The 26590-nt window shown below is 39.3% G+C and overlaps 2 protein-coding genes across 2 annotated transcripts; one reads left to right on the top strand and one right to left on the bottom strand.

Annotated features, from left to right (window-relative positions):
* Nucleotides 1-2354: 2354 nt before the first annotated feature.
* On the bottom strand, nucleotides 2355-15127 carry LOC101854662 (PRELI domain-containing protein 1, mitochondrial). Its single transcript, XM_005106379.3, has 4 exons — nucleotides 14907-15127; nucleotides 10506-10603; nucleotides 8098-8314; nucleotides 2355-4516 (listed from the first exon to the last, which is right to left on the bottom strand). Exons 2-4 carry the CDS (start codon nucleotides 10595-10597, stop codon nucleotides 4202-4204), a joined length of 624 nt encoding a protein of 207 aa, XP_005106436.1. The 5' UTR covers nucleotides 10598-10603; nucleotides 14907-15127; the 3' UTR covers nucleotides 2355-4201.
* Nucleotides 15128-15146: 19 nt separating this feature from the next.
* On the top strand, nucleotides 15147-24363 carry LOC101857355 (COMM domain-containing protein 10; the record flags this gene model as incomplete). Its single annotated transcript, XM_013086992.2, is given in 5 exon segments — nucleotides 15147-15274; nucleotides 21561-21651; nucleotides 21971-22081; nucleotides 23158-23229; nucleotides 24280-24363. Coding segments are annotated over 5 exon segments (471 nt in total), but the record flags the coding sequence as incomplete, so codon positions are not given.
* Between the last annotated feature and the right edge of the window lie 2227 nt (nucleotides 24364-26590).

The following is a 26590-nucleotide window of genomic DNA, read 5'->3' as shown; positions in this document are numbered from 1 at the left end:
TCATCTATCAAAATGCTTCCATCTTAACCATCTATCTTGTTTAGTGTACTTACGACCTTAGAGCATGCATCAAAATATCATTGAGTGTGTATCTAGCTTACGATTATTATTGTTTATATTGCTGCTCATTTATATTATGTATGTGATTGTAAGCCTACTTGTGTGTGCATGTGCGTGCACGTGTGTACGTGTGTGTTTGTGTGTGTGCGTGTGTGTACTCGTGGTGGAACACCAAACCAATGTGCCAGGATCTGGACAATAAAGATGTATCTTATATCTTTTATATCTTTAAAAATTCTCATCATACAGGAATTGAACTCAGGTCTTCTGTGTGCGACCGCGAAGCACCTTACCGCTACACTGTAGACAGCAGTATAATAGGCTGTGCGAAATGGACTCGACTTTGAAAAATCATTTTAAAGCTGAACACAAATCCACACTTGAGTAAAGAGGACAGTTTTAGTTTATATAAGAGTTTTACGACACTTGCAACCCAAAAAGGTCATACAGTGGAATCCTGTTATAACGAGAGGGAGGGGACCGGTGCGAAATGTCCGTTATACCAGGATTCTCGTTATAAGGAATCCAGAAATAAATTCAATGGAAATAATAAAGTAGGCCTAATCTATGAATTTGGTGTTCTGTTTATTTCTTTCTTGTTATCCCCCCCTGATGATGACATTGTTCAACATCAAAATCAAAAATCAAATCGGGTTTCTTTCTCTAGCGCTAGCGATGTTGACAGCACGGCGTTGGCGATCAGAAAGAATGCGCTCTGGGCTAACTCGCCCGCTGTGTTGTCCTCCACCCTAGACTGAAGAACGTAGAGCCCCCACTCCACAACACCCCGTGGTGTGTTTCGTCTGCTTGCGCACGTTACTACACATTCACTCCATCCTTCACAGCATTGTGATCTCTCTATCCCCGCTTCGGAGAGGTGAGGGAATGGGTAGTGGTAGGCCTAGATAATCTAGACTAGGTTGGCCTATCACACGATGCGTTGTGCTTGTCTGCGCACCACACTCTCCCCCACTCATTCGCTCCGGCCTTCATTGTTGGCAAACGTGGGCTCTCCTATTCTTTGTTTCGCTCAAGGAGTTGATGTAACCTCCTAGGTTTCGCTAGACCACCAACAAGTTTCTCAACTGGCGAGGTTTATATATATCTATAACTGACCTGTGCGCTGTGCACAGCAGCAGCAATATTCCGCTATAACCGACTCCTGTGTTTGTCCGATTGCGCTATAGCAGTATTTTATTTACAATGATAAAGAAGAGGAAAAAACAAGGTTTTAGAATAGGGTCTTTATAACAGATTTCTCGTTGTTTCAGGACTCGTTATAAGTGGACTCCACTGTATAAAATGCCGAAGATTAGAGGTGTTACAAGAGTAACAGACACTAACAGACACAAAAAAGAAGGAGGGGAAAAGACAATAGATGTTTGATAGGAAAGAAGAAGCAAACCACACCAGAGCACCTGCCAACCACCCACAGAGAAGGACGTCGACACCTCATTGAAGCAACACTACAAGAGAAGCCGTATTGGCCAACACAACTAAGCAGGATGGCCTAGTATATAGATAGATTTTGGTTTTCAAATGTGATGAGATCGAGAAGAAGAAGAAGAAAGAATGTCAGGAGAGATAAGGACGAAAGATGTTTGATAGGAAAGAAGGAGCAAACCACACCAGAGCACCCGCCAACCATCCAAGTAAACAGTAAAGTTTTGTAAGTGGTACATGATGTCATGCAATACTATAATAGTGAGCCTCATTTTACTTTTGTGAAATTTCAAGTAATGTAAACATTGACAAGTGAGTGATACAAAAAAAGTACACCACCTTGAAAGATATTACCAAAGCATGATCTAAACTGCCACACACAATAATATAAGTAAAACAAGTTGTAAAACATCTACTTATTTTGACCCTCTGAATTTGATTGAAAAAAATGTCAAATGTGGGTTGTAGTTTTAGTGCCACTTGCAACACAATAAGGCCATATATAGGTGCCGAAGATTAGAGGTGTTACAAAAGAGTAACAAACACAAAAAAGGAGGGGAGATAAAGATGATAGATGTTTGATAAGAAAGAAGAAGCAAACCACATCAAAGCACCCACCAACCACCCACAATGTGGGTTGATGTAACAATAGAAGTTTGCCACTTCGTCAAAGTTACAGCAGGCCTGCAGCTAAGAAAAGCCAGCATAGGACATACAGAAACAAATGTACCAAGTTAGATTAGTTGGAACAGTAGGAAAAAAAAAGAATAGAGGAATACCCACCCCCTCCTGCACACACACCACTCACAACGACAGCAAAATACCTAAAAAAACAACAAAGCCAAATCAAGTAAAGTTCGTTATATTTTATTTTTATGTTTTCATTGGCGAATGGTCAACATGATATTGATTTGGGGTGATCTAGCACACACACACACTGTGACTGTACAATCTTATCACACTGACAATCCAAATAAAATATCGTTTTATCCCAACAGATGACTGGAATGCAACCTTGATATTTCTTTGGTGAACACAAATTGTTTTACATGCAGATGTACAATTTACTTCCCTGTAATCATTGTACCAGTTGAGTGACCATCTCTTACCTTGCTGATCTGATGGTGATGTGAACAAACCATTGTTCTCATGGAAGAACATAATGTATTCAATAAAATATATGGTGAAAGAGAAAAGAATGCAAAATGCTTTAAATAAATCAAAGCTTAAGCAAAATCCCTTTCTCCGTCAGAGTGAGAGAGAATTTCATGTGCTCATGCCATCACTGGATATATATGAAATATTAATACAATGTAGAAAATTTATATACACTGTAAATAATGGATGGAGGACTAGTTAAATTTAACCAATTAACTCACATATCAAAGTTTCACACCAGAAAATTGTATAGTGTTTCCATTATTAGAAACATCAGCTTCTTAAACAATATTTCTGAACATTCATAATCAGAGCTCACAGCAATTTCAACAGATAATCATTGTAACAGGTGAGTACATTCCTCATTTTAAATTTACTGTAGGAACTCACGGCAATTACGCAATTACAACAGAAAATCAGACGCAAGATCTTGTATGTTCACCCCACAATTCCGTAGTGGAAAAACAGATCTCTATACTGTGCGGTCTGGAATGAAAAATAAAGGACAGGGGAGGAACTGCAGATGATATGGCACAGTATAGTATAGGGGGGTTACCATCATTAGCAGAGAGTGCCTTCTGAAGAGAAGTGTCATTTTGGCTTTGTTCAAGTGCAATAATGCCCTAGTAGTAGTATTAGACACTGAATACAGTAGAGTCGCTTAAACTAACATCTGGAGGACAGCCAGTACAGAGAAGTAGCACTAAAACAGAAGAGAAAAAAAGAGGTATTATATAAAAATTTTCTTTCTGTTTACAGTTAATTTTGGACAAACTGTTTGATTGTTTCATTTAAGCAGACTCCACTGATGTTACTGTGAGTGGAGTGCAGAAATCTTGACACCATTGACAGGACACTGAACTGAGAGGAAATATTCTAGGAAGACGGGCAAAATTACGAGCACCACTCGGAAAGAAAGCAAATAGCTACTGAGCCTTGATCAAGATTCCAATCAGTTCAGCCGCACCAGCCTGTATTAAGAATGGGTTAACTGTTAAGGTGTTGAAAAATCGTGCATGCATTTGCTTTTAAAAAGAGCTAACCATCATACACTTGGGAATTTTTTTCACAGCAATGTAATTTAATAAGGAATATCAAGAGAAATCCCACTCCACAATAGTGAACCAGTCCTACAGTAGAGATATCAACTCTATGTGCTTCGACTTTTAAACTGTCTCTAATTCTATGCCTCACTATATACTATATGGCTAGAAAATTGGTACTTGATTTTTAAAATATTCAAAATTATAAAATTAAAAACTGATAAAAAAAAATTATGCCTGCCTCAGATATGATATGGCATTCAACACTGGAATGCTCTATTTAGCTTCCAAGCAAGCTTATCAGTCATTGACCATCTGTCTCATTAGGTCATTCAATTAAGTTTATCACTGGGATACTATTCAGCAATGTCATCATACCCGCATCTGAAAGATGTGTAGTGACAAACTATATATCTGCATTCTCCATGGGAGATAGGTTACCATACAGTAAGCTTTTTTTTTTAGCTTTCGATACACCTGAAAAGCAATTGTCAATCTCATGATGATGCTCGCTGAAGCATAGCTGTTTTTGACTTAGCCATTTCGGCCGCTCTTCGAGCAGTATCTTTTATTTTGCTGGAAGCAACAAGCGGATGGTCCTTTACACTGTCTGGTTTGAACAAAGAGTGGAGAACGTAGTCAAATCCTTGAGCAGCTTTTTCTGCATTTGCACGAAACCTTTTCACACCAAATACTTCAATAGGCTTGCTAAAACCAAAAGGCAATGATGACGAAATGAAGGCTGATCTTTCACACACTGTCCATGAAGAGTTGTCAGGACTTGTACGGTAAACACATTTTTCGTCAACACTCTGAAACGTAAACAAATTCCTGGTGTTAGCAACAGTGACATTGTTCAGAAATAAAAGATTGTATGCTATAGACGAATGAAGTTAACCCACTTATTCCCATGACTGAGTTAACAAAGTTTAGAAATTATTTCATCCTGAAGAGCGCAAGTCTACTTCTACTTCTAGTGCAACTTTTGATCTAAAGAGCACACACATTATATTTAAGTTTGACTTCAAACTCAACAATGTCATTCACTGCAAAAGTTGGCAGCTTATATTCTGTCAGCATTCTATGAAACCGTAAAGAGCAATATTTTTTAAAACACTAATAACACATGCCAGCCCACTTCACTCTGATCCCATTTTTTGGGGGTTGTCTTTTTCATAAGAAAAAATATCAGTAAACCCTCGTCCTGTGGAAGCCAGGTTTATGTTCTCCAAAGTGAGTATTTCGGCATCACGCCTTCTGTCCGGCCTTGACTCAGCGCGTGATGACCTGATCTCGTATTCCCGCAGCTCAAGTGTGTGGGCGCCAGTCTGCTTGAATTTGTGGCCTATTTCTTCTAGAACAGCTTGTGTTGGCTTGTAACCAAGGCCTACGTCTCATTCAAAACAGACCAAGTTTGTAGCTCTAGATGTTCGTTCAATAAAATGAGAGCAAACTGACCCACTTAGACATGAGGAGCTATAAAAAGGATCAGGCAACAAAACTTCAATGTTTCTATACAAAATCTTTCAAATAAGCTTGATATTATATAAAATGATATTACCTGATAAAAATTTGCTTGTTTGATAGTTAGGCATACTTTTGTGCCGGTAAAAAGAAAAATTTGAGAGCAAAACATTCGGAAATTAACCTATATTATTCCCTTTCCAACCCCATGTCATTCGTAATAACAAGAGCGTCTTAAAAAGGTTATTCGAATGGGCGTAACTACTCATAATGTCTTATCAGCTTATGAGAGGGAGTTATTCATGTGTTCGTAACACTTTATAAATAAAATAACAAAAGATAGAGTGTTATTTTCATCATCGATTAACACAGCCGCATGGTATTCACGACGAAAACACACACGTTTCCAGAGTCACTTGCTTTACACTAACAGTACACGCAGTGACCCTGGCAGCCCACCGGGAATGTTTGATGTAAGAAGTTACTAATAGGACTCACATCTTGGCACAGACGCAGAACAAGAGTAACATGAGCCTAATTATAATGTGAACATCTGAACAATGAAAAAATCGTGTCACTGGCCATCGATATACTCAGGGGCTATTGTGTAGCATAAGGCCCCATTCATTTGATTTTGTTTTAGTAGAGGATTTACGACGTTCGCAACTGCATAAGGTCATATGAGCGCCAGAAGATTGGAGGTGTTACAAGAGAGTAACAAACAAAAAAGAAGGAGGGGAGATAAGGATGATACATGTTTGATAGGAAAGAAGGAGCAAACCACACCAGAGCACCTGCCAACCACCCACCCCATTCATTTCTTCACAACCTGAACGCTGGATCTTGGTTCTATGACCAGTAAATCCCATGCAGACAAACTCATCTAGTAGCCTACAAAAAGAAAAAAAAAGTACCATATCAGGCCGTACTCCGTTCAGTACAATATAAACAATTCAATCTGTATGCACACAATGACAATGTTTTTTTGTTTTTTTTAGTAGAGGGTTTTACGCACTCGCAACTGCATAAGGTCACATGAGCGCCAAGGGGTGGGTGTCAACAGAGAAGTCTTTATAGGGAATCAGACTTACTCTGCTCACCTCTCTAGCTTCAACAACAGCACAAGGTCTGCTTCGACTATCAAGGCACCCCGGAAATAGCAGTTCACAAGAGAGTGACAAACATACAAAAGAAGTAGAGGAAAAATGACGATAGTAAGGATTAGGAAAGAAAAAGCAGCAGTTCCCTGTTGTAGATCAGGCACAGTTATGAGCGTGATAAGATGAATCAGCCCATTTACAATTCTACTGTGTTTGAACGAGAAATGTCCCCCCTTTGGGAATGGCCTTTACTAAAGACACTACAGTCAGTGGCACTGCCCCAGGGGGTTGACAATGTTTGAGATTGGAAAGAACAAGAGAACTCCAAGAGTATGTCCCTGTATAAGACACCTAACCTAAACATATAGGCTCCTTAAGTAGACATCTCTCTGTTGGTCCTTTTCCATTACCTTTCAGCAGACCTGCCACTCTATGAAATCTAAAAATCAGGATTTTTGAGGAAAAAAATCGGGATCAACGGCAAATTAGTCATAAGGGACACTGGGGAAGGGGGGGGGTCTCCTGGTTCCCTTTTATGAGGCAAGTATACAAAACAAAACTTTTGCTGGAATAAGTTCACGTTTGGGCCTCTAAATAGAGAGAAAACTGAAAGACAGCATATATGTACTCAAGTCGAGGTTGGATAGACTGGGGGAGCACAGGTTGCAACAATGCTGAAACTCTCGTAGTCTTGAAAATAGCTGGCACATAACTCTAATCATCCATGCAAAAAGCCCGCGTTTTCATATTGTAACAACGTTTGACTTCCATCGCATATATATATACAATCAAGGCACCCCCCCCCCCCCCCCAAAAAAAAAGATCGCGCGAAGGTTGTTTATTTATTTATTTTTTCTTATTCCTTTCCCCTCAGTTAGTATCTGTATCACGGCACGTGCAATAAGCCCAAGTGAAAAAAAAATACCCCCCCCTCCCCCGATCGTCCACACTGGTTAAGTCCCGAAAAACACCTCGACCGGTGTGAATGAACTTTGTTGTCCTCGACAACCAACGGTCCCCAACACACGCACTACTCATACGTACGAGGTCAGCTAGGTCACGTGATGCGAATGAGCGTTTGAAAGTTTCACTGACAGGTCTCGATGATGGGCCCGACTAACCAGCACTCAGACCGAGCTTGCTTTTAAAGCAACGGCAGAACAACGAATATATTATTCTTAGGCTAAAAGTCATAATTGTTACAGTAATCAGGACACCATCAGAGAATTCCGGGTTATAAAAGCGAAAGTAGATCTTGAGCGTGTCCAAGTCTGAATTCAAAATCGATACTACGCTGATATTAGTTGAAATAACGTGCGTGAGTCGTTTACTAGATTCGGCATAGATGCTTTAGAAAAGAGCGTTCCAAGTTCCTGTCGATAAAAAGTTCAATCGGTGCTTCCACGCAAAAGAAATTGCAGAACTTTCTATATTTTTTTCTCAGAATCGGATGCAACAGACGCAACGACAAAAAATCAGGATACTGGCGATCGAAATCGGGAAAATCGGGATCCTTGAGATTTGGGGCAAAAAATCGGGATATCCCGATTAAATCGGGATGAGTGGCAGGTCTGCTTTCAGTAAATCAAACCACTCAACATTCACTGAATATTCCTCGAGATCTAGAAAAACCAGACTTGTATCTTCCACCAAGGTGAAAGAAAAGTATGTTCACATGCTTCCCGACCAAACATATTTGGGTGGCAACACCCCCCCCCTCAACACATATTAAGATCAAAGATTACATTGTTTCATAATACGCAGAGCAGAGCTACAAAAGAGGAAAGAAAAACACAACTGAACATACATGAGAAGACAGAACCACATACCATAATTTTCTGCAATCCTATATTCCTGGTGTATGTTGTAAGAGTTTTCTGGTCTGGGTCCACAACTGATTCTTCAATGATCAAAACATGGCTGTCACCGCCCACAAACCGCTCGCCCCACTTTGGGATTTTGTTGGTCTTTGTCAGAACCCGCCTCGATATGAGCTTGTTCCCATCAGTGTGTCTAGAGATGACATCCTCTGTCAGCACATGTTTGCTGAGGAAAAAAACAAAATAGCGCACACATGTCCCTGCAGTCAAATTCAGTGAATGCATGTCAAATGAACATAATTTAACTTATTTGGGACGCATTGGACGTATATATTCGATAGCCTTGAGCTCCACTGGAGACGCAGCGGACTATCCGCACAAACGAAGGTATTCCAGTTTGGTTGACATTGCTAAGCCTTATTTTATTTTGTATTTATTTACTTTTGACCGTATAGCGTCTTTTTTTGGGGGCTGTAAATTTCTGTATTGATTTATGAAAGCAGTCTAGGCAACAAAGAACAAGGATCCTTGAGTTCGAGGAGCACCATACAAAGGACTATTCACAATGACTGAAACTATTTCTTCACAGTATTTGGACTGTAAATTGTGTTGGGATGTGCTTTTAGCTGCGTTGTGTTGTAACATTATCTTATTTGTTCCTGCATTTCTTCACTGTCAACTTAGAGGAAAATTTTTTTTTTTAAAGTCACATACACCATTTTTGTAGGGGTCCTGGAAAGTTTAGGAATATATCCAGGCAAATCGGGTTAGATCTAAGGCAAAGTCCAAATGTTGAATGTGTACATAGTGAAAACAGACTTTAAAAAATTAAATATCAAAAGGGGAAAAAAATGGCAGACTTTCAAAGTTTGACCCAAAATCGCACGTCTCCGGGTGCAAATCTGGACCAAAACCTGCGTCCCGAATGAGTTAAGTGTATTAAGAAGTACTGCTCTGTGGTGAACATGGACGATGGTGATATCATGTAAAATCTTGTCAATAAATAATGTCCTCCACATCTTGCAACCTAAAAACAAAATACACTAAAATCGAGAGAGCTTACTGAGGAAGACAATTAGGCCAACCTACACGGTAATTCAAATTTAAAAACATTGTCAAGCTGTATAAAAAATAACAAGATCATTCCAAAAAGATTATAAAATACAATGCTTTGATTACTAAGCAATGTAAATTTATCAACAAGTTTTTATCTGTTGAGCATGTAATATTAACAACAACATCTGTGCAAATTAAGAGCTAAGCCATAAAACTTTAATCACGCACTCCTAAAATTTCCTCTATTAACATGGAGTCTTCACCTTTAAATTTATTTGAAAACATTGATATTCTCACAATAAACTTCAATAAAGGTCAATACAATATGAACATCTCTGTTTTTGCAGCATCAAATTATTCAATTAAAACAGTTCAGTTCTTTTTTAATCATTGAGCGCCCCATGATTTTATTGTCATCGACTTGAAAAATATTTCATAGTGAAAAGCCCAACTACAGTAGTCTCAGCCTAAAGGCACACCATAGAAAGGCACATTCTGTTCAAACACACGCTTTCATCATATGATGAGTTTTTTTAACCATATAATCAATCTAGACGTACAAACGCACGGTCACTTCTTCTAAACGCACACTTCAATCCGGGAAACACTCCGACAGGCAAAGCTTGACAAGGGGAAATTTTAGTTGCAGCCTAAACAGCTTGCAAAAGACAAGCCTAGACGCCTTGACAACCGGATACCTGTATTTGGCGAGACAGGGGTGACCCTCACACAGAACAAAGAGAGCGAAGGACAGTTTTCACGCCTAACTTTTAAGACACATAGATCTAGGACTAGTAGGGTGATATGCTGGGAAGGGGACTGAAATGTCTTCTAATTGGTCACTCGAAAAGCGTCTTTGAGAGAAGCTTTCTGACTGGTGTTTGAGTGATAGCACATGTAATGTTTATTTAGACTTATGATGCGCAACACAGACGAATGCTGTAGAACACTACATAGGCCTCTTAATATAGACTAGTACAGTAATCATCTGCGCTCAAAGAACTTAAAATGTACTTGTTCAATGAATCACAAGAGAAAAGTCTGAGGTCATCCTATGCATTTACCAGGTTGCAATAGACGACAGACAGTCGGGATTGTCCCCGCCCCCCCCTCCAACCCATTCAACACCTTTGTATTCATAATTCATAACTGCAAAAACAGTGACGTGTCGTCACATAATCGGCCAAAATGACCCATCACCCCCAAAGGAAATGAGATGATTGCGTTTCTTCCTCCCTTTGCACAGGTTCATGTAAACGCATGCTCCGTATAAACACACACTTTGGGGCCTTCTCGAGCACCGTGCGTTTAAGCGGAATGTACTGCATAAAGGTGAAGGCAGTAAGATTATAATATACTACCTGTTGGGGTTGGGATATCTTTGCCACAATCCAGTTGCAACCTGTTCCCAGGAATACTTGAATACGCTGCAAGTGAAGAGGAACTTGACCATGGCTGCCTGAGGAAAAGTGAATTGAGCAAGAGAATAAAAAAAAACGAAAATCAGAGGACAATCAGAGGACAAATAAACAATGGTTCTATGATAAAAAAAAAAAGAAGCCCATTTCATTCCCCACAGATATATCATCCTACATTTTCTAGTAATTGCATAAAAGACAGAGACCTCAAAATTTGACTTCACACACAAGTCTCATTTCAATGCATTCTATTAAATCATTTGGTCATACAGCAACTTGTAATTGGCAGTGATTGTGAAGAAAGTTTTAAAAATGTTAAAAATAACCCCAAAAAGTTTTTAACCAATCAAGAGTTAGCAACTTAAGAACAGAAGCAGATGATGGTATTCTTTTCGAAAAGAGTTTAACCAAGTTAATTACAGTTGGTTGGGAAAGTTAGCAAAGAGCCAAACAAAAGCTGACAAAAGGAAAGTTTTTTTTACTTCGCTTTGGTAACTTACAGGTACAAATTGTGTAATTGTGCAACTTTAACAAAAATAATAATTAGCATTTGTGTAGCGCAACAGCTCTATGCGCTTTACACTATATTATTACCTCAGCCGTCCAAACAACATTCAGAAATATTCTCAGCTTCCCGCGAAGCATACAGTGCAAGCAGCTGATTAAGCGTTCAAACACTAACAAACTGACAAGATCTTTCGCTGTCTATAGCTGGGCACCCATTCCCACCTGGGTGAAGTGAGGAAAATTCATGTAAAAAAGTGCCTTTCCCAAGGACACAACGTCGGGACCCCTGACGGGATTCAAACCCGCCACCTTACGGTTTAGAGTCCGAGAGCCTGGCCTTACCACTAGGCCACAAGGGCAATATTCCAGAATTTCACAAGAACAATCAGCCATTAATTTGGCTTATGGGTGTAGCTGAGTGGGAAGCTGTGTATTGATAAAAGACATCAAACATTGCTCACACCGAGTCAAACAAATAAACGGGTGCAGATTAAAATCAAAGTCAAAAGTAAACGGTCGGAGTCTGAGAACTTCAGTTGAAATTTTTTCAGTCTCAGTGGAGCAATCTACTCTCAAGGTTAACCCTGGGCCTGGGCGGAAGGCTGGGGGAATCCCATGCTAAGGCAAGGGCCCATGCCCGTTGGTAATTGAATGCCACTGCCACAGTTGGCCTCTATGTTAAAACTTTGGTCACTATAACATGCACGGCTTAAAATGTATAATTAGCTATAACTATAACTTAACTTTCACTTTTTGAAGCCCCCAAGTCCCATTCAATTCAGTAGCCTATTTCTTTTTAAGCCTAGATTCTTTTTAGCTATAATAATATAAATACACGCACCTCAGTTAAGATATAGTAAAAATCTTAGGTTTGAAGGGAGGGGGGGGGACCGGTCGATGACCGGACGGTTCGGCTTTTAATATATATATGCATTTTACGGGAAGCCCCATAGCGTTGTGATAAGCTCAACCAAACTAACTCTGGTGTCAAAAGGTGCTGGAATGGATAATCAAAAATATATTCAGACAGCCAGTAGATTTTATTTTAACACGTAAAAAGTGCGTCGTTTTCAGAAGCAAATATTTCCAGTTCTACCAAATCTAAATTCACGCGAAGACCGCCACTTTAAAGATCTTTCTTTTCCTTTTTGAAAAAGATGTATCGGGTGTGATAGTGCGTGCGATTCACGAAAAAAATGACTATTCGGACTCGAGTCTGAGGAGCCTCTTGTGGCTATTTGGACTCAAACTCCAATGCCCAAATGTAATACGGGGTGCCCATTGGGGATTAGGTCTGGTCGGGGAGGTTTGCTAGCCAGATTGGGGGCGCAAAGTGGCTATTGTGGCATAAGTCGATAGCGCCCGACTAGTTGAATTAAAAACAAGCGCGTTTGTTTTCAGGTGACGAGTGGGGCGATTGCCCCCAACCCAACCCCATCCCCAATGGGCACCTCGTATAACACTATCAGAATATGTATTGTATTTCCTGATTTTATTTGAATATCATAGTATGCTGTTGGAAAAGTTTTTCATTTAGACCACTGTTACTTTGAATGACTGACTTTTGTTCCCTTTGGAAGGGTTTTACAAATTTTCTCTTCTTAATTTCTGACTGGACTTCCAATTGATCAATGATTCTGTCTTTTTTGTCAAATATCACCAGTTTAGACTAGACTACAGTGGAACTCGGATTCAACGAGGTCGCCGGGCCTGGCCTAAAATCTCGTTGAATCCGAGTGTTCGTTTCATAGCAAACATGAGGTTTTGTATAGATAATTACAGGCACTGAGCAAGTAACGAATAAAGAGAAGTCACAAGTAGTGCCTGAAATGCCTGCATATTATATTATGAGCTGTGTAAAAAAAAGACCAATTCGTTCAAATGCACATGCCTGTGTCATCTCGATTGTTTACCAAAAAGTTGTGTTGCTGTGGAGAGCCTAGCATACGGCAACTTTTGATTCCATAGACCAGTGCACAATTCATTACGTAGATCTACGTCAAGACTAGCTTATCATTGTAATAATGATCAGTTGCAGAGCGCAAAAAAAGACTGTGACGTGTTTGTATCTCTGCGACGTTCAATGCCCGGACTGCTAGTCCCCCCTCCCCAACATGCACACACAGTCACAAATGTGCAGGCCGCCCATCCGACCTTGACACATGCTAGAGTAGACACGTGCATGCGCCAACAACACATGTATTGGTATGAAAAAAGGCCGCTGATTGGTCGCATGCAATCGGCTAAGTGAATAATGGTTCACAATGCAGGTGCAATGGATGGTTTCCGGGAATAGATAAAAGTTTGTTCTGGGAGAAAAATGGGAGAAGCCACGTCTGCGGGGGCTGTTCACCCGGGAAGCGACCTCATTGAATCTGAGCTTGCTGATTTAAGTGCTCGTTGAATCCGGGTTATTTTCAATGATTTTAAAGAAGAAAAAAAACCCGGGGAATCTTTTTCATCTCGTTGAATCCGAGTTCCACTGTACCTATTGATAGATAATTCTCTGTTGTTCTGAAACTCTGATTTTTAATTTTTTTCACTGCATTAAGCTCAGATTGCCGTTTCCCTGTTTGCTTTGTTTGTAGCATTTCAGATTTTGAAACTGTTGTTCACTTTTGAAGTCACTAATCTAATACTTTTCTTAATTTTCTTGTGACAAAAATTTTTGCCAGATCGTAGAAACTGAGGATGGCCAAGGTCGAATTGCCCGTTCGCTTCACATCCGGTACACTTGTTGATGGCACACGTGCATTTCATTGGAGTTTGGAGTCCGAATAGCCATTCACAAAACTGTGTTGTTTAGACCCACCATAAAGCACAAACACAATAATATAATATAAGAAAATGCGCAAACCACTGTAATTTTGTCTTGACTAGGTCAGATGCAATCTCTTTATATTTTAAAATTATCTTAGGTAGCGTTAATTGCTACAGAGTGACAACTAAGGCGGCGTTAATTGCGACAGGGTGAGCACGGAGCTCTTTTAAGTTGACGATTAGAATCTAACATCCTCTAGATCTACCATTTCTGCTTCGCTTCCCAGCGTGGTGGTCCAAGGCTTCTAGAGCAGGCATTCAAATCTTACGACGAATTTGCAAAGATGAAAATTTTGTCGCCTAAGAAATCATATGACATGAAACAGTGGAGAAGGCGAACTTAAAGTGTGTGGCAAAAATCCACAAAGACTTTCTGTACAGTTGAGTACGTTGACTTTATCTGTACACATTATAGACTCTAGATTCTAGATCTAGACAGCCCAAATATTACAACAAAACATCAGCGCAACAAAAATTACAACAAAACATCAGCAGCATACAACAGCAACAAAAACCACTGGACACTAGATCTAGGGGTAACCACAGCAACAACAACAAGAAAAGAGCTGCAAACTGTCTTTGTTGGTTATTTTTGTCACTTTGTGTGTGTGTGTAGTGTGTAGTGTGTGTGTATGTGTGTGTGTGCATACGCGCGCACGTATAACTATATAAGGCCAGCGTGTGCGATGTGCGTTTGTGTGTGTGAGTGTGTGGGTAGCGTATGTGTATTTTTGTATGTGTGTGTGTGTGTGCGTGTGAGAGAGAGAGAGAGTGTGTGAGTGCGTGTGTGTGCATGTGTGCGTGTTTGTTTTTCTTTTTGGGATTCGTTTCTTTTTTCTTTGACTTCTTTTTTGTCAGACTCACTCTGTCGCAAATAACGCCGTGTTAGTTGTCTAGACTCTAATCTAGATCTAGATCTAATATCTAGATCTATGCGCTGGAAATCAACTGAAGAAAAAAGTGGACGTCAACACGTTCCTCTGTGAACTGCGTACAGACTTTGCTCCCCTCACTCACCTTGCCTGGGCCTGAACTGGGCCAGTTATCTATCTGGTAGAGATGCGAGTAGACCGAGGCCGAGAAGAAATAGATATCTGGGTTTTACTGTCGCCCCATGATCTATAAACAAAAAAAACTCAAGCAAATATTAAAAAATCATACTGAAAGTTTCAGTCGTTAGGGCCTAGCGATAAATTCTAGACGCCATACATTGGCTCACGTTGGACAGCGGACAGAATGAAAGTTTAGGAAATTTCAACAGGAAGTTGCTTCATGCAGGAAGAGGGGGCGCGGTCCAATCTTCCAGTACAGAAAAACACGAAAGTGAGAATTGAGAATCACATCACAAGCTTCAAGATGGCAACAATGTTTACAGCTTCTGCGAGGTATTCTACCTGTTATGGTGTTATTCCTGTTTATATTAACTCGATAACCTACTTTCATGCCTTTTTACTATTAACAACTCTTTATTCTTAAGGTTCTGGTAGCAATTAGTCCGCACAAGGGTCAGACAATCTCTAAACTGAACTTCATGGGGTCCAGCACTATGGCCATGGGCGGGCGGGCGTGAATGAGCCCACTTTCGTTTTGGATTCTCCGATCCAGCCGACGTCTCTGTCTGAAGTCTCAAGCTTGAGTTCACTTTGTTTTTGTCTTTTGATGCACAGCCACAAATAAAAGAAGGCGTATTTCTTTAATCTTTTTAATGTTTTGAGAGGATAGAAGAAATAATCTAGAACAAGGTCTAGAAATCTAGATTAGGTCTAGAGATCTAGATCTAGCTAGAGATCTAATCTAGATTTTAGATTCTTATGATTTTAGCGGAGTGTCTACGTACACGGTAACCGGGCACCTAGCCTCAGTGTCTACGTACACGGTAACCGGCAACCGTGCACGTAGTCTCAGTGTCACGTATACGGTAACCGGGCATGTATCCTCAATATCTATGTACACGGTAACCGGCAACCGGGCATGTAGTCTCTCTATTACGTACACGACACGGTGACCGGACAGTCCAGAACTCCAAGTTCAGTTTTTGTCATCCGGTGTTGCCTTCATCCCCACCCCTCCCCCAGCTGTACCTTTTAAAAAAATCTACCCCCCCCCCCCCCCCATTCCGGAAGGCCACCTCTATTCTCACCCGGAGTGAGAATAGTGCAGGCGAGTCTTGTGGCTATTCTCACCCGGTGCGCGTTCACCAAATTTTGCGTTCACCCTAAACTTAAACCACAGAATTCTACACTGTGATAACAGAAAAATTGTAGAATTCTGTGCCGTGAACAAACGTTCCATTACAACTGTAGCTTACTAAAAGCGTACAATTTTGTCTGTGGGCAGTGGAGAGAGAGAGAGAGGAGTAGCGCGAGAATTTCCGGGCAAAACAAAATGGCGATCCGCGTAGTTCGGCTCGATTCGAAAAGTTAAATAGCTGTAGCATCTTTGTAGACAACCAATTTAATTTACTTTTGTGTTTTAACATCATTTTTTAACTTTGTTTTGGTCAATTTGATCGTCCACACCGATAGACAGTATTCAGAAAGAGACAGAGAGAAGAGGGGAGGAGTTGATCTTGCGAGAACTTCCGGGCGGGTGAGAATAGCCACTTTCATTCTGGAACCCTATACTTCGCAGTGTACAGACTTTGAATGAACTTTGTTGATCCAGACCGGTACTCACAATGTGATGTGCCTGTGCAGGTTCACTGACCGGTCATGATGGCGAGCTTGACAAGACGCTTGTATGACTTTCTTTTTTTTTTTCAGCAAGTGACAGCACAGGACAAGTATTGATTTATTTTCATCAGGGCTCCCCTTTTCAGGCCAACTTAAGAGGTTCCTTCACCCTTTGGTTTACTATTTTGAGGGGTATTTAAACCCTTGTTTTAGAAACTTAAAGGGTAAAAGTCAATATCTCACAATTTTATAGTAAAATTTTTTGCTTGCAAACGTTTAACTCACACAAACATTCATGCAGACACACATAGAGTGACCTTGACTATGATTGTATGCTACGGATTTTTAATAAACTTAAGAAATAAATGAGTAATATTGACTAGAATTAGAGTTGTGTCCATTCGGAGGGGGGAAGAGTGGTGGTGGTTGAGCAGTTGGGTCTATCAAAAATAAAATAAAGTTGACAAACCAAAAGGGGTCAACTCCGACTATAATACTCCAAGAAAAATATACCGGCCACTCTATGAAATCTATATCAGGATCTCGGTGAGGAAAAAAATTGGGACTTGGTGAAAAAAATCGGGATCAGCGACAAATCACCTACCTCACTGCCAAGCTGACTTAAAAAAATTCCAGGGGTGTCCATTATTATATCCATGTATATTCCCTCTACGTGCATGTGTGTGTGTGTGTGAGCGCGCGTGCGTGCCTGTGTGTGTTTTATAATTTTAATAAAAAATCCTGAAGTATCATGTCAAGGTCTCCTGGTCCAAGTGTTTACACGACCCCCCCTCGAAAGACGCTTCAACCAGTATGCATGAACTTAAATCGACCCTGTCAACGACGGTCCCCGACACACGCAGAACTCACACGCCGAAGTCATGTCTCGTGGTGCGAACGCATGATTGAAACAGTTTTACTGAAGGGTCTTGATGACGGGCCCGACTAACCAAAACTCGGACAAAGCATGTTTTGGCAAAAGTAGATCTTGAGAATGTCTTCAGTCGGAATGCCAAATCTATACTACTTCTAATCCATTATACTTGAAATAACACGTGTGAGCAAAGATCCAAGACACTCTTGGTGAGTCAACTACTAAATTCGACATAGACATTTCGGAAAATAGTGCTCAGAGTTTCTGCTGACAAAAAGTTTAACGAGTGCTTCCCACGGCAGAAAAGAAGACAAGATAAGAGTAAGATTTTTGAAAAATCCGGCGTAACAAGCGTAACAAAAAATTAAACCAAAAAAAATCAGGGTACACGCGATCAAAAATCAGGAAAATCGGGATGCTTGAGATTTAGGGCAGGGATGAGTTGCAGGATTGGAAAATAAACTGATTCATTATTCTTCAAAGCCATCCCAGGATTCACATTCAAGTCTTTCCACACTTTCGATGACAGGCAATTCATGTTTACTAGTGTGTTAAAGAAGGATGGGGGAAATCTCACGGCAGGGTTAAACTCAAGGCACGACACCGGCAAATTTGAGCGACCAGAATGTGGGCGGAGCTTCTGTGCTGAAGCCAGCCGGTGTTGCCGGAAACTGCGCGCAGCTGATAAGTAGGTCGACTTGTCGACTGCTTCTGACACAGAAGGTGACTGTCGTGCATGTGTATGGGTGTGTTGTCAAATCATTGACTGGGCTTTGGGATAGAGAAGGGGGGAAATGATGCTTGCCAGATGCACACTACCTACATTTTAAAGCGGATGGAAACCCCCGAAATGAAATTATATATAAAGTTCACGCACAACCAAAACTTAAAGGGGGTAATCTGCAGGTTTAATGCATAAAGGGGAGCCCTGTTTCATTCCGGTTACCATGTACGTAGATACTGAGACTAGGTGCCCGGTTACCGTGTACGTAGATACTGAGACTACGTGAGACTAGGTGCCCGGTTACCGTGTACATAGATACTGAGACTAGGTGCCCGGTTACCGTGTACCATAACACTCCGTTTAGCAATAGATCTAGATCTAGACTCTAGTTCTAGATCTGGCTCTAGACTCTAGACTAATAACTAATAGTCTAGCCTAGATCTAGATCTAGATCTAGATACTCTAGTCTCTAGACAAGACTAGACTCTACGACTCTTGTCATTTTGTGAGAGTGTTGTGTTATGATTATGAGGGAGGAATTCCAAGTCCAAACAATTCACCCTTATTAGCCTTAGTTAGTTGAAGCCTTTTCAGTTTTACATTAATCAAACATTTGAGAGATATTTATTTTATTATATTATTTCAAACGCTCATCGTAATATCGTCTTTTCTGTATACATGTATATCCAAACTTGTTCACTCAAATTTGTAAATTCTACTGGAGATACCAAAATTACTGTTTAACATTGTTGATGTTAACATTTCGGAAATTTTGTCAATGTATTGTGATAGGCCTTAGACAAAATCCTGCAAAGAAGTGTATGTGTTTTACCTGCACGCATTGTCATGCAATCTGAGTTAGTGGCCAAACATCCGTTGGTAAGCAAGGTTCTTTGTCTCAGACGCTGCTCCATTGAACCTCGCTAAGGTTAGAGCAGCGGAACATGTGACATAGTTTTCAGTTGCTCCATTCTAAGCTCGCTATCTTTGGGTTGTCTACTTTAAATTTACATTGTTTAACATGCTCTTGGTTGTTTTGTGATGTCCCAATGTCTGGCTATCGAGCTATTATAATACATTTTGCTTGAGTGAACATTTTTATTATATTGTCCCTCAACACAGCAAGTAAAATATATAGTAAGTGACCATGTGGTGGAACATAACATCTCTTTGAAACTTTCAGTATTTCTCAAAAAGTAATTTTGACAGACTGCTATGCAAAGTGTACGGATCGGAAAGTGGGTGTAGAGTTCCCCACGTTGTTTGGATATGATAGTAAAACATAGGGTTAAACACTTTGCTTTCCTTGGAAAAGTAGAAGTCAAAAGAGGCAGAGGTAGACCAAGAAAATATTACAGTCGAACCTGCCTTAACGGAAACCTGTATAAAATGGAAACCTGTCTTAACGGAATCTCCCTGCTCCCCCCTTGATATTATATTCCTTTTTAATTACCTGCATAAAACGGAAACCTGTCCAACGCGGAAACGAAAAGAAAAATCCGCTCCCTTCCGAGGGTTTCACCTGTCTAAGACGGAAAATGCTGTGCCCGCTCAGCCCTAATTTGAAAGAAAACTCACTGGGTGGTGCTGGTACATTAATAATAATAATAATAAGAGCATTTGTATCCCGCCTTTCCCCACAGCATGGGCCCAAGGCGTACATAGGAGATTAAAAACGTATTCATACTAACACCATACAAAATCATTGTGTGCGCACTTTTTGACAGCAACATTCTTTCAGACAATAAAAAAATGCTCATACAAAAAGGCAAAGGTTCTGTCCATTAATTAAAATATTTCTTAAATAGATGTGTTTTGAGTCCCCTTTTGTTATTTCGCTCCTCAAATCAAGAGGGAGAGTGTTCCAAAAATGTTGGCCCAGAAAAAGAAAAAGCTATCTCACCATATTTCTTCAGTGACACACGAGGTGTTGAAATTAGTCTAGAGCCACTGGATCTTAGTTCACGTAATGGTGTGTATGGTACAATGAGTTCTTGAATGTATGTGGGAGACTGGTTAGTTTGACCTTTAAAGCATAGTAGGGCTAACTTATATTCAATTCTCGCTTTCAGTGGAAGCCAATGGAGCTCTTTAAGTAGGGGAGTCACATGATGGCATTAATCAAAGTAATTCTTATTTTTATCATAAAAATGTTCCTACAAGACCAAATAAGTACCCATGTATATATCTGATCATGGAAGCTCAACTTTTGGTTTTCAGCGTCAAATAATGTGCAGGGTAATTACACAAATTGTCATTAACTTTTTTAGGAAGTATCGGACATATAATATGTCCGATCAGCAGCTGACGAAAGGAAATGTTGCTGTACATTTCGGACCATTATACACAAATGAGAAAGGCGAATTTTCATGTTTCAAAATATGTGTAATGTTGAATGCCTAACTTCAGATAAAGAAAGCAGAATTGAAAAATCTACTTGAATTGAGTTTATGCGGAAAAAAAGCACATCTCTAAGTTTTGCCGAATGACCAGAAAGCGCGTCCTCAATGAGTTAACTGTTTCATTCTTTATTCTTTAAACTGTAAATTTTCTCACTAATGTAGTAGTGTTTGTAGATGGTAGTGAGGGGTGGCATTGGTTGACTGTGCTTGTTACACCGATGGGTGGGGCTTTATTCTTTAAAATGTAAATTTTCTCACTAAAGTAGTAGTGTTTGTGTAGCTTTTGTGGTCATACTGTTTGTTCTTATTGCTGTGATAATCCAAGAGTAATGCTCAAACTTGATATGCTTTGACCAAAAAAAATTGTTTTTTCTCACTTTTCATGAGAACCAAGTTTCAGTTTAGTAGTTCATTTTGTTAGACTGGCTCTTTGGCCAGTCAAATAATGCTAACTATAATATTGCTCTGTTGTCATTGAAAAGGTAGGTTTCTAGACTACCCTGTGGATGCTGAAAGATAAACTGTTACTATGAACAGATTTTAAAATGCAAAGTGGATGCCTTCTGACTCCTTGAAGGAGGAATATAATGTCAGTGAGTTTTTCATTTAATGGCTTATAATGTCTTTCCTGTGGATTGAAAGGAGGGAGGGAGTGGCTATAAAATGGATCACTGCACACCAGTTGGAGGTGCAACCCCTCTAACAGGTTAATAGATCATTCACCTGACTATCTGTGCTCCGATGAACATATGAATGATATCAATTTTAGTTGGTGTAGGCTCTCCTTATTTCTTTCCTTCTCCTTTACTCATCAGCTCAAGTACTCCGACTCGAAATGATCTATGTTTGTGTTTGAAGATAGGTAGATTGTTAAACTCATGCCAAGATTGTTTTTAAATACCGAGGGAGCTTGACTTTAGCCAATTTTCATGTGTATGTTTCTGCGATTATGTTTAAAAAAAAAAAAAATTTCATATATGTGCTTTTAAATTATTTCAGCATTAAGAGAGCAGTAACTTTGATAAATGGACTAGATGTTAACAAGTTTCCTCTACTGTTGTCTAGAATACTTCAAAAGTTGCATTTGAAGGTATGTACTGTTGTCTTGATATTTTTTGAATTAATATAAGTTTGGTACTTTTATATAACACATGTTTGTATCATAAAAAATTATGTTGATTTTTTATTTACTCAACTACACTTAAGATGGCTATTCAATAACTTGTCAATACCTGTTTAGTTGATTGGAAGTAGCAGATAAAATGTGTGTTTTTATGGGTTTTTTTTTTTTTACATTATAACAAATAATTCACCTTCAGTTGGGCAGAGACCCAATAAAAATGTATCTGTAAAACAGTAAGTGCTATTATAAAATTGTTACTGTTGACAAATGTTCTTTTGTTTTTCAGGAAGAAAGAACATTTTCAGAGGAGGAGGAAGAAAAATTACAGGGTGCTCTCGATGTTTCCTCTAATGAACTTGAACTAATACTGGAGACTTTGGAATTTATTCTTCAACAGGTGATTTTCTTTGTTTGTCTTCCCTTGTTTACAGAAAAGGAAGCCTTGCAGATAAAATTTTTACTTTTTCCTTTTTACCAGGGAATGAAGTTAACTCTTTATCTCCGTGGGTGGTAAACAATGCCAAGGCCTATTTTTGGTAATAGATCTATAAATGACGAAAACGTCTCTAAATTGGTCATTAAATCCAAACAAGTGATCCTATTTAGATAGTTCTCTATCTAATGAATGAAATCCTGATAAAAGAGACCAGTTTTTGGCACTTGCCTAAAAGTAGTTTGATGTCGAAGTCGTCGTAAAGGAATGTGCCCGAGCCGCTGTCATCAGCTCACCGGCACAGCAGTTCTGACCGCAAGCTGCTGGAAGCTAAGGAGATAAAGAGTTAATACAGAATCAAAGTTTATACTCTTCTGTATTTTTGACTGATAGATTTTTTGCTTTACTTTAAAGTTCTATACAGAAAGATATGTTAATTTATTTGACACATATTGGAAGTGCTTTAGTTGCTACATTTTTGATAAAATGTAGAATGATAAATAAAGATTAGATTAAAAGGCAATGAGCTTTCAAACTGTTTACTTTCTTTGTAGAAGTTTACATGAGCACAACATGTTCATTCAGTTCTTAAAATGTTAGAAGTTGAGAGAAAATAACAACTGGCATGAAAGAGGCAGAACCCACCCACGACATCCTGCAAATAACAGGATATTCAAAGAGCGTACTGTGTTGCCAGGGACATTAACCCTATCTGTATGCCCTTGGGTCATTTTGTACCCTCGGGGTTGTATTTTTCACATTTTAGAGTACTTCTAGTGCGAAGATCTCTTTAAAACTTTCAGTATTTCTCAAAAAATCATTTTGATAGACTGCTATGCAAAGCGTACAGATTGGATTAACAAGTAAATTTCCTCTTTGGAAAGTGATGGCACAGAGTTCCCCACGTCGTATGGATATGATAGTAAAACCTGACATACAGATAGGGTTAAACAAGTAATGCACACTTTGCATGTCAATGTTTTATTGGTTTTGTCTCAAACTGTCTTTGGTGTAAAAGTACTGTATGTCTGTAACTACAGGCAGCATACCACACAGCGAAGCCAGCAGTGTTGGGGGAACAGCTGAGGCAGCTGGAGCTTCAAGAAGATAAGGTAAGTCATTGAAAGGGTACACAGGGCAGTGGGGATGAGGGAACGTAAGTCTCACTCATTGAAAAAAAAAAATGGTCATATTGTACCCTCACAATGAAGAAGCATGACTTTTAGTATGATATGACCACCTTAGATCAATCCAGCTCTTTTCGAAAGAGTTAAAAAATAAAAAGAATGCTTTCCTTTCACAGTATTTTCAGTGTTTTAGTGTTGAGTTGCATGTTCCTTGCCATTCTCAAGTGTTGCTTGCTAAATGGTTATGTGGCATTTCTCTGAAAATTTAAAAGCAAAATCTATGGCGAGCTAAATTATGTTTTTCTTCTCGTAACAATTTAACTTTTTATTCATTCTGAAATTTATGAAATTTTAAGCACAGGAGAACCTGCCTTGATTGAAATTGATTATCTTTTTTGCAAGAAGTGAATTTCAGATAAATGTTGTGACATGTATCAGGGCTAGTCTTTCTTTAAAACCTCTTACTTTTTCTAAGAGAAATTGTGCTTCTTGCTCATACCAGGTCACAGAAGTTGTCTTCTTCTATGTTCATGGCAGTAGTCGTAAATGTTTTGTCTGGATGTGGAAAGAAATGATGGAAGCCCTTCTATTGCTGAGGGGAAGTGCAGTATGTGACCTGGAGTTTGGTACTCAAAACAATATTGGCTCTGCTGCCTATGTTTTTGTTGAGATCACAGTGTCTTTTTCTCAGGCAAAGTAGATGTTTAGCTCTTGTCTGTTAACATGGTGGGGTGACAATTATTGTTTCAGCATTTAAAATACAGATTTAGATTATTTTTGCATAGCACACAGGTTTTTTATTTGAAATATATAAGTTTGTATTACTATTTGATTGAAGAGAAATCACAACTATCTCTCTTTGCTCAAGACTACCCAGGACCCAGTAGGCTTTTTATTTTTAGTTTTTTTAGTAAATTGTTTCATTGTCCTTCTTAAGATGAGATTTTTGTATTTATGTTTCAAATTCTCTCATGTCAATGGCAGTATTCAAGGATATATTTAGCATCATTTTGATTTGCTTTTTCCATCTTCCAGGTTAATAAAATAGTTGAGGCATGGACAAATGGTGCCAGAGATTTAGTGCAGAAACTGAAGGAACGGACTGTACATTCAAAACAGGTAAGCTGAATAGTCTGTTCTTGTCTGCCGTGTAGTTGTTTGTCAGCTTCCTTTTTAAAATAAAGGGTTTATTGGCTGGTTTAAGGAATTTCTTTGAATGTGCGTGCATGCATTCATGTGTGTGTATCTCAATTGTCAAGCAGTAAGATGAGTGGGCTATAAATAAATTGCTCTCATCATCGATGCCTTAATCCTACTTTTTGGTGAGTTCCATAGAGATATGACAAGGCATTTTGATATGGCTACAATCCTTACCTTGGATAACATAAATTCTGTGAAAAAGTCTACATTTTGCGTTTGGACAGAGGTGTAAAAATCAGAATGGTTATAATTGTGTTCTACTTTGCAGAAGTAGCTTAGAAAAAATATCAGCTTTTGGTGATTCTTTTGTTGCCATTGATCCCTCTGTCTGTTTCTTGTGGCGTCAGTAGTATCGGTTAGACTACTGGACTCGGAATCTTGAGATTGCTGGTTTGGGGGTGCGACGCTCAGCTCATGCCGATGTTGTCTCATTGGGAAAGGCATTTACATGAGTTTTCCCCTATTTTACTTAGTCCTGCTGGAGATGGAGTTAAATTCAGAGATCCCGCCACTTAAATAACCTTACAGTGTTTCAAAGGATGGTAAACCTATACAGTCTTGTGCATTGTCTAGTTTCCTGCTTCTATTTTGTGTGTGTTTTCCCTCACTTAATCATATTGGTAAGGAAAAATCTCTCTTCTCTGCCATGGGTCACAATTTGGCCATTGCAACTGGCCTAGCCTCTTTGTATATATTTTATTATGTAGAAATGCTTACATATGTCTAATATTTAGGTGAAAATCGAGAGAAAAATAGTGAGTTATATAAGCGCATTTTGTTATAAGACTGTGTTATTGTTGGTATGGAGCAGTAAACATGTTTACATTGAAACATTTTGATTATTTAGTACTAATGCAGTGTAAGACTGCTATCAAATTTTTATACCGTGCCAATGCATGAGGTCACAGTGCAATACTGGGTTTTATCTTTTCTTTTATGTTTGGACATTGGACCAATCAGCTTTTGTATTCACTGGGAAATTGTGCACACTCATACTGGATTCTACTTTGTCTGTGGTGGGTTTGTTAGAGGTTTTTGTTGTTGTGGTTTTGTTTGTTTTTTGTTTTTGTTCTTTGTTATGTTTTTTTTGGGGGGGGGAGGGAGTTTTGGGGGGTTGGAGAGGGGGGGGGGGTGCTATTTTATAGTCTGTTGTTTAATCAGGCTTTTTATGAGTTCTAAATTGTTCACCTGGGTGAGATAAAACACGAGATGAATGCTGAAATGTAAAGACAGATATATGCTTTTCCCGGGAACAACAAACTTTCTCCTTGAGTTCTTTTAAGCATACCAATGACTTGGAGAGAATGAATTAGTTGCGAGACGCGGTACGCATACGTCGGTTTTATCTTTTTTTTGTTTGTTTGTTCTGCCTCACTGTATGCGTTAAGTAGTACCTAATTATAATGCAGCACCAGTGTTGTGGGTTGTTGGACTCCTTTTTTAAGCTGTAAATCAAGCTCTGTTTAAAGGTAGCACATCTCAATTTCTTCTGTAATGACAAAGGTTTTGTTTTCATAGTATCTTTTAATCAAAATCCAGCAGAGCCTGAATGTTCAAAAAGCTGTTGTTGTTGTTGTTGTTGGGTAGAGGTGATTAGGATAAATCGATTGTGTTATTAGTTTCAACGCTTTTTTATTGAATTTCGATTTACACAATCATTCTGTGGACGAGACCGAGACGCAGAGTTATATAGAAAAGGGGGAAGTAATTTTGGTATTTTTCCTTGCGAAATAACCAAATTCGCAGTTGTCTGCCTTTAATCCCTTCAACATGATGACGAGATTATAATTGATGGATGGAGGGAAGCGTTGCAACCTCGTTGAACTTCAAGTCAAGTCAAAGTGTTGAGTAGTCTAACTTGTTTGACTATCTCGACTTCAGCTGACTCATTCTTCTACTTTATTATCTGATTCTGCATTATGCATAATCCATTTAGAAGGTGTCAGTTAGCGGCGGAGATGTTATCGTAAATGGCTTGACTGAAAGGTTGTCAGTCGCCTTCAACTTGTGACAAGATAGCACCGGTTTCTTTGCTTGAAGCACAAGTCAGCGGCGAAGCTTATATTAGAATAATGGAGTAAAATGTTTGAAGTCAACTGGTTGTCAGACTCTCTCTCTCTCTCTCTCTCTCTCTCTCTCTCTCTCT

Source organism: Aplysia californica, unplaced genomic scaffold, assembly GCF_000002075.1.
Source record: "Aplysia californica isolate F4 #8 unplaced genomic scaffold, AplCal3.0 scaffold00530, whole genome shotgun sequence".
NCBI classification, from domain to species: Eukaryota; Metazoa; Mollusca; class Gastropoda; order Aplysiida; family Aplysiidae; genus Aplysia; species Aplysia californica.
Note: the sequence above shows the minus strand (reverse complement) of the source record. Positions and strands in the feature narration are given on the sequence as shown.

Coding starts and splice junctions, on each gene's coding strand:
- LOC101854662 (XM_005106379.3), bottom strand. CDS start 10,597: ATGGTCAAGTTCCTCTTCACTTGCAGCGTATTCAAGTATTCCTGGGAA. Junction 8,315..10,505: donor AGATATCCCAACCCCAACAG/GTAGTATATTAT, acceptor TTTTTTCCTCAG/CAAACATGTGCTGACAGAGG. Junction 4,517..8,097: donor TAGGATTGCAGAAAATTATG/GTATGTGGTTCT, acceptor TTTACGTTTCAG/AGTGTTGACGAAAAATGTGT.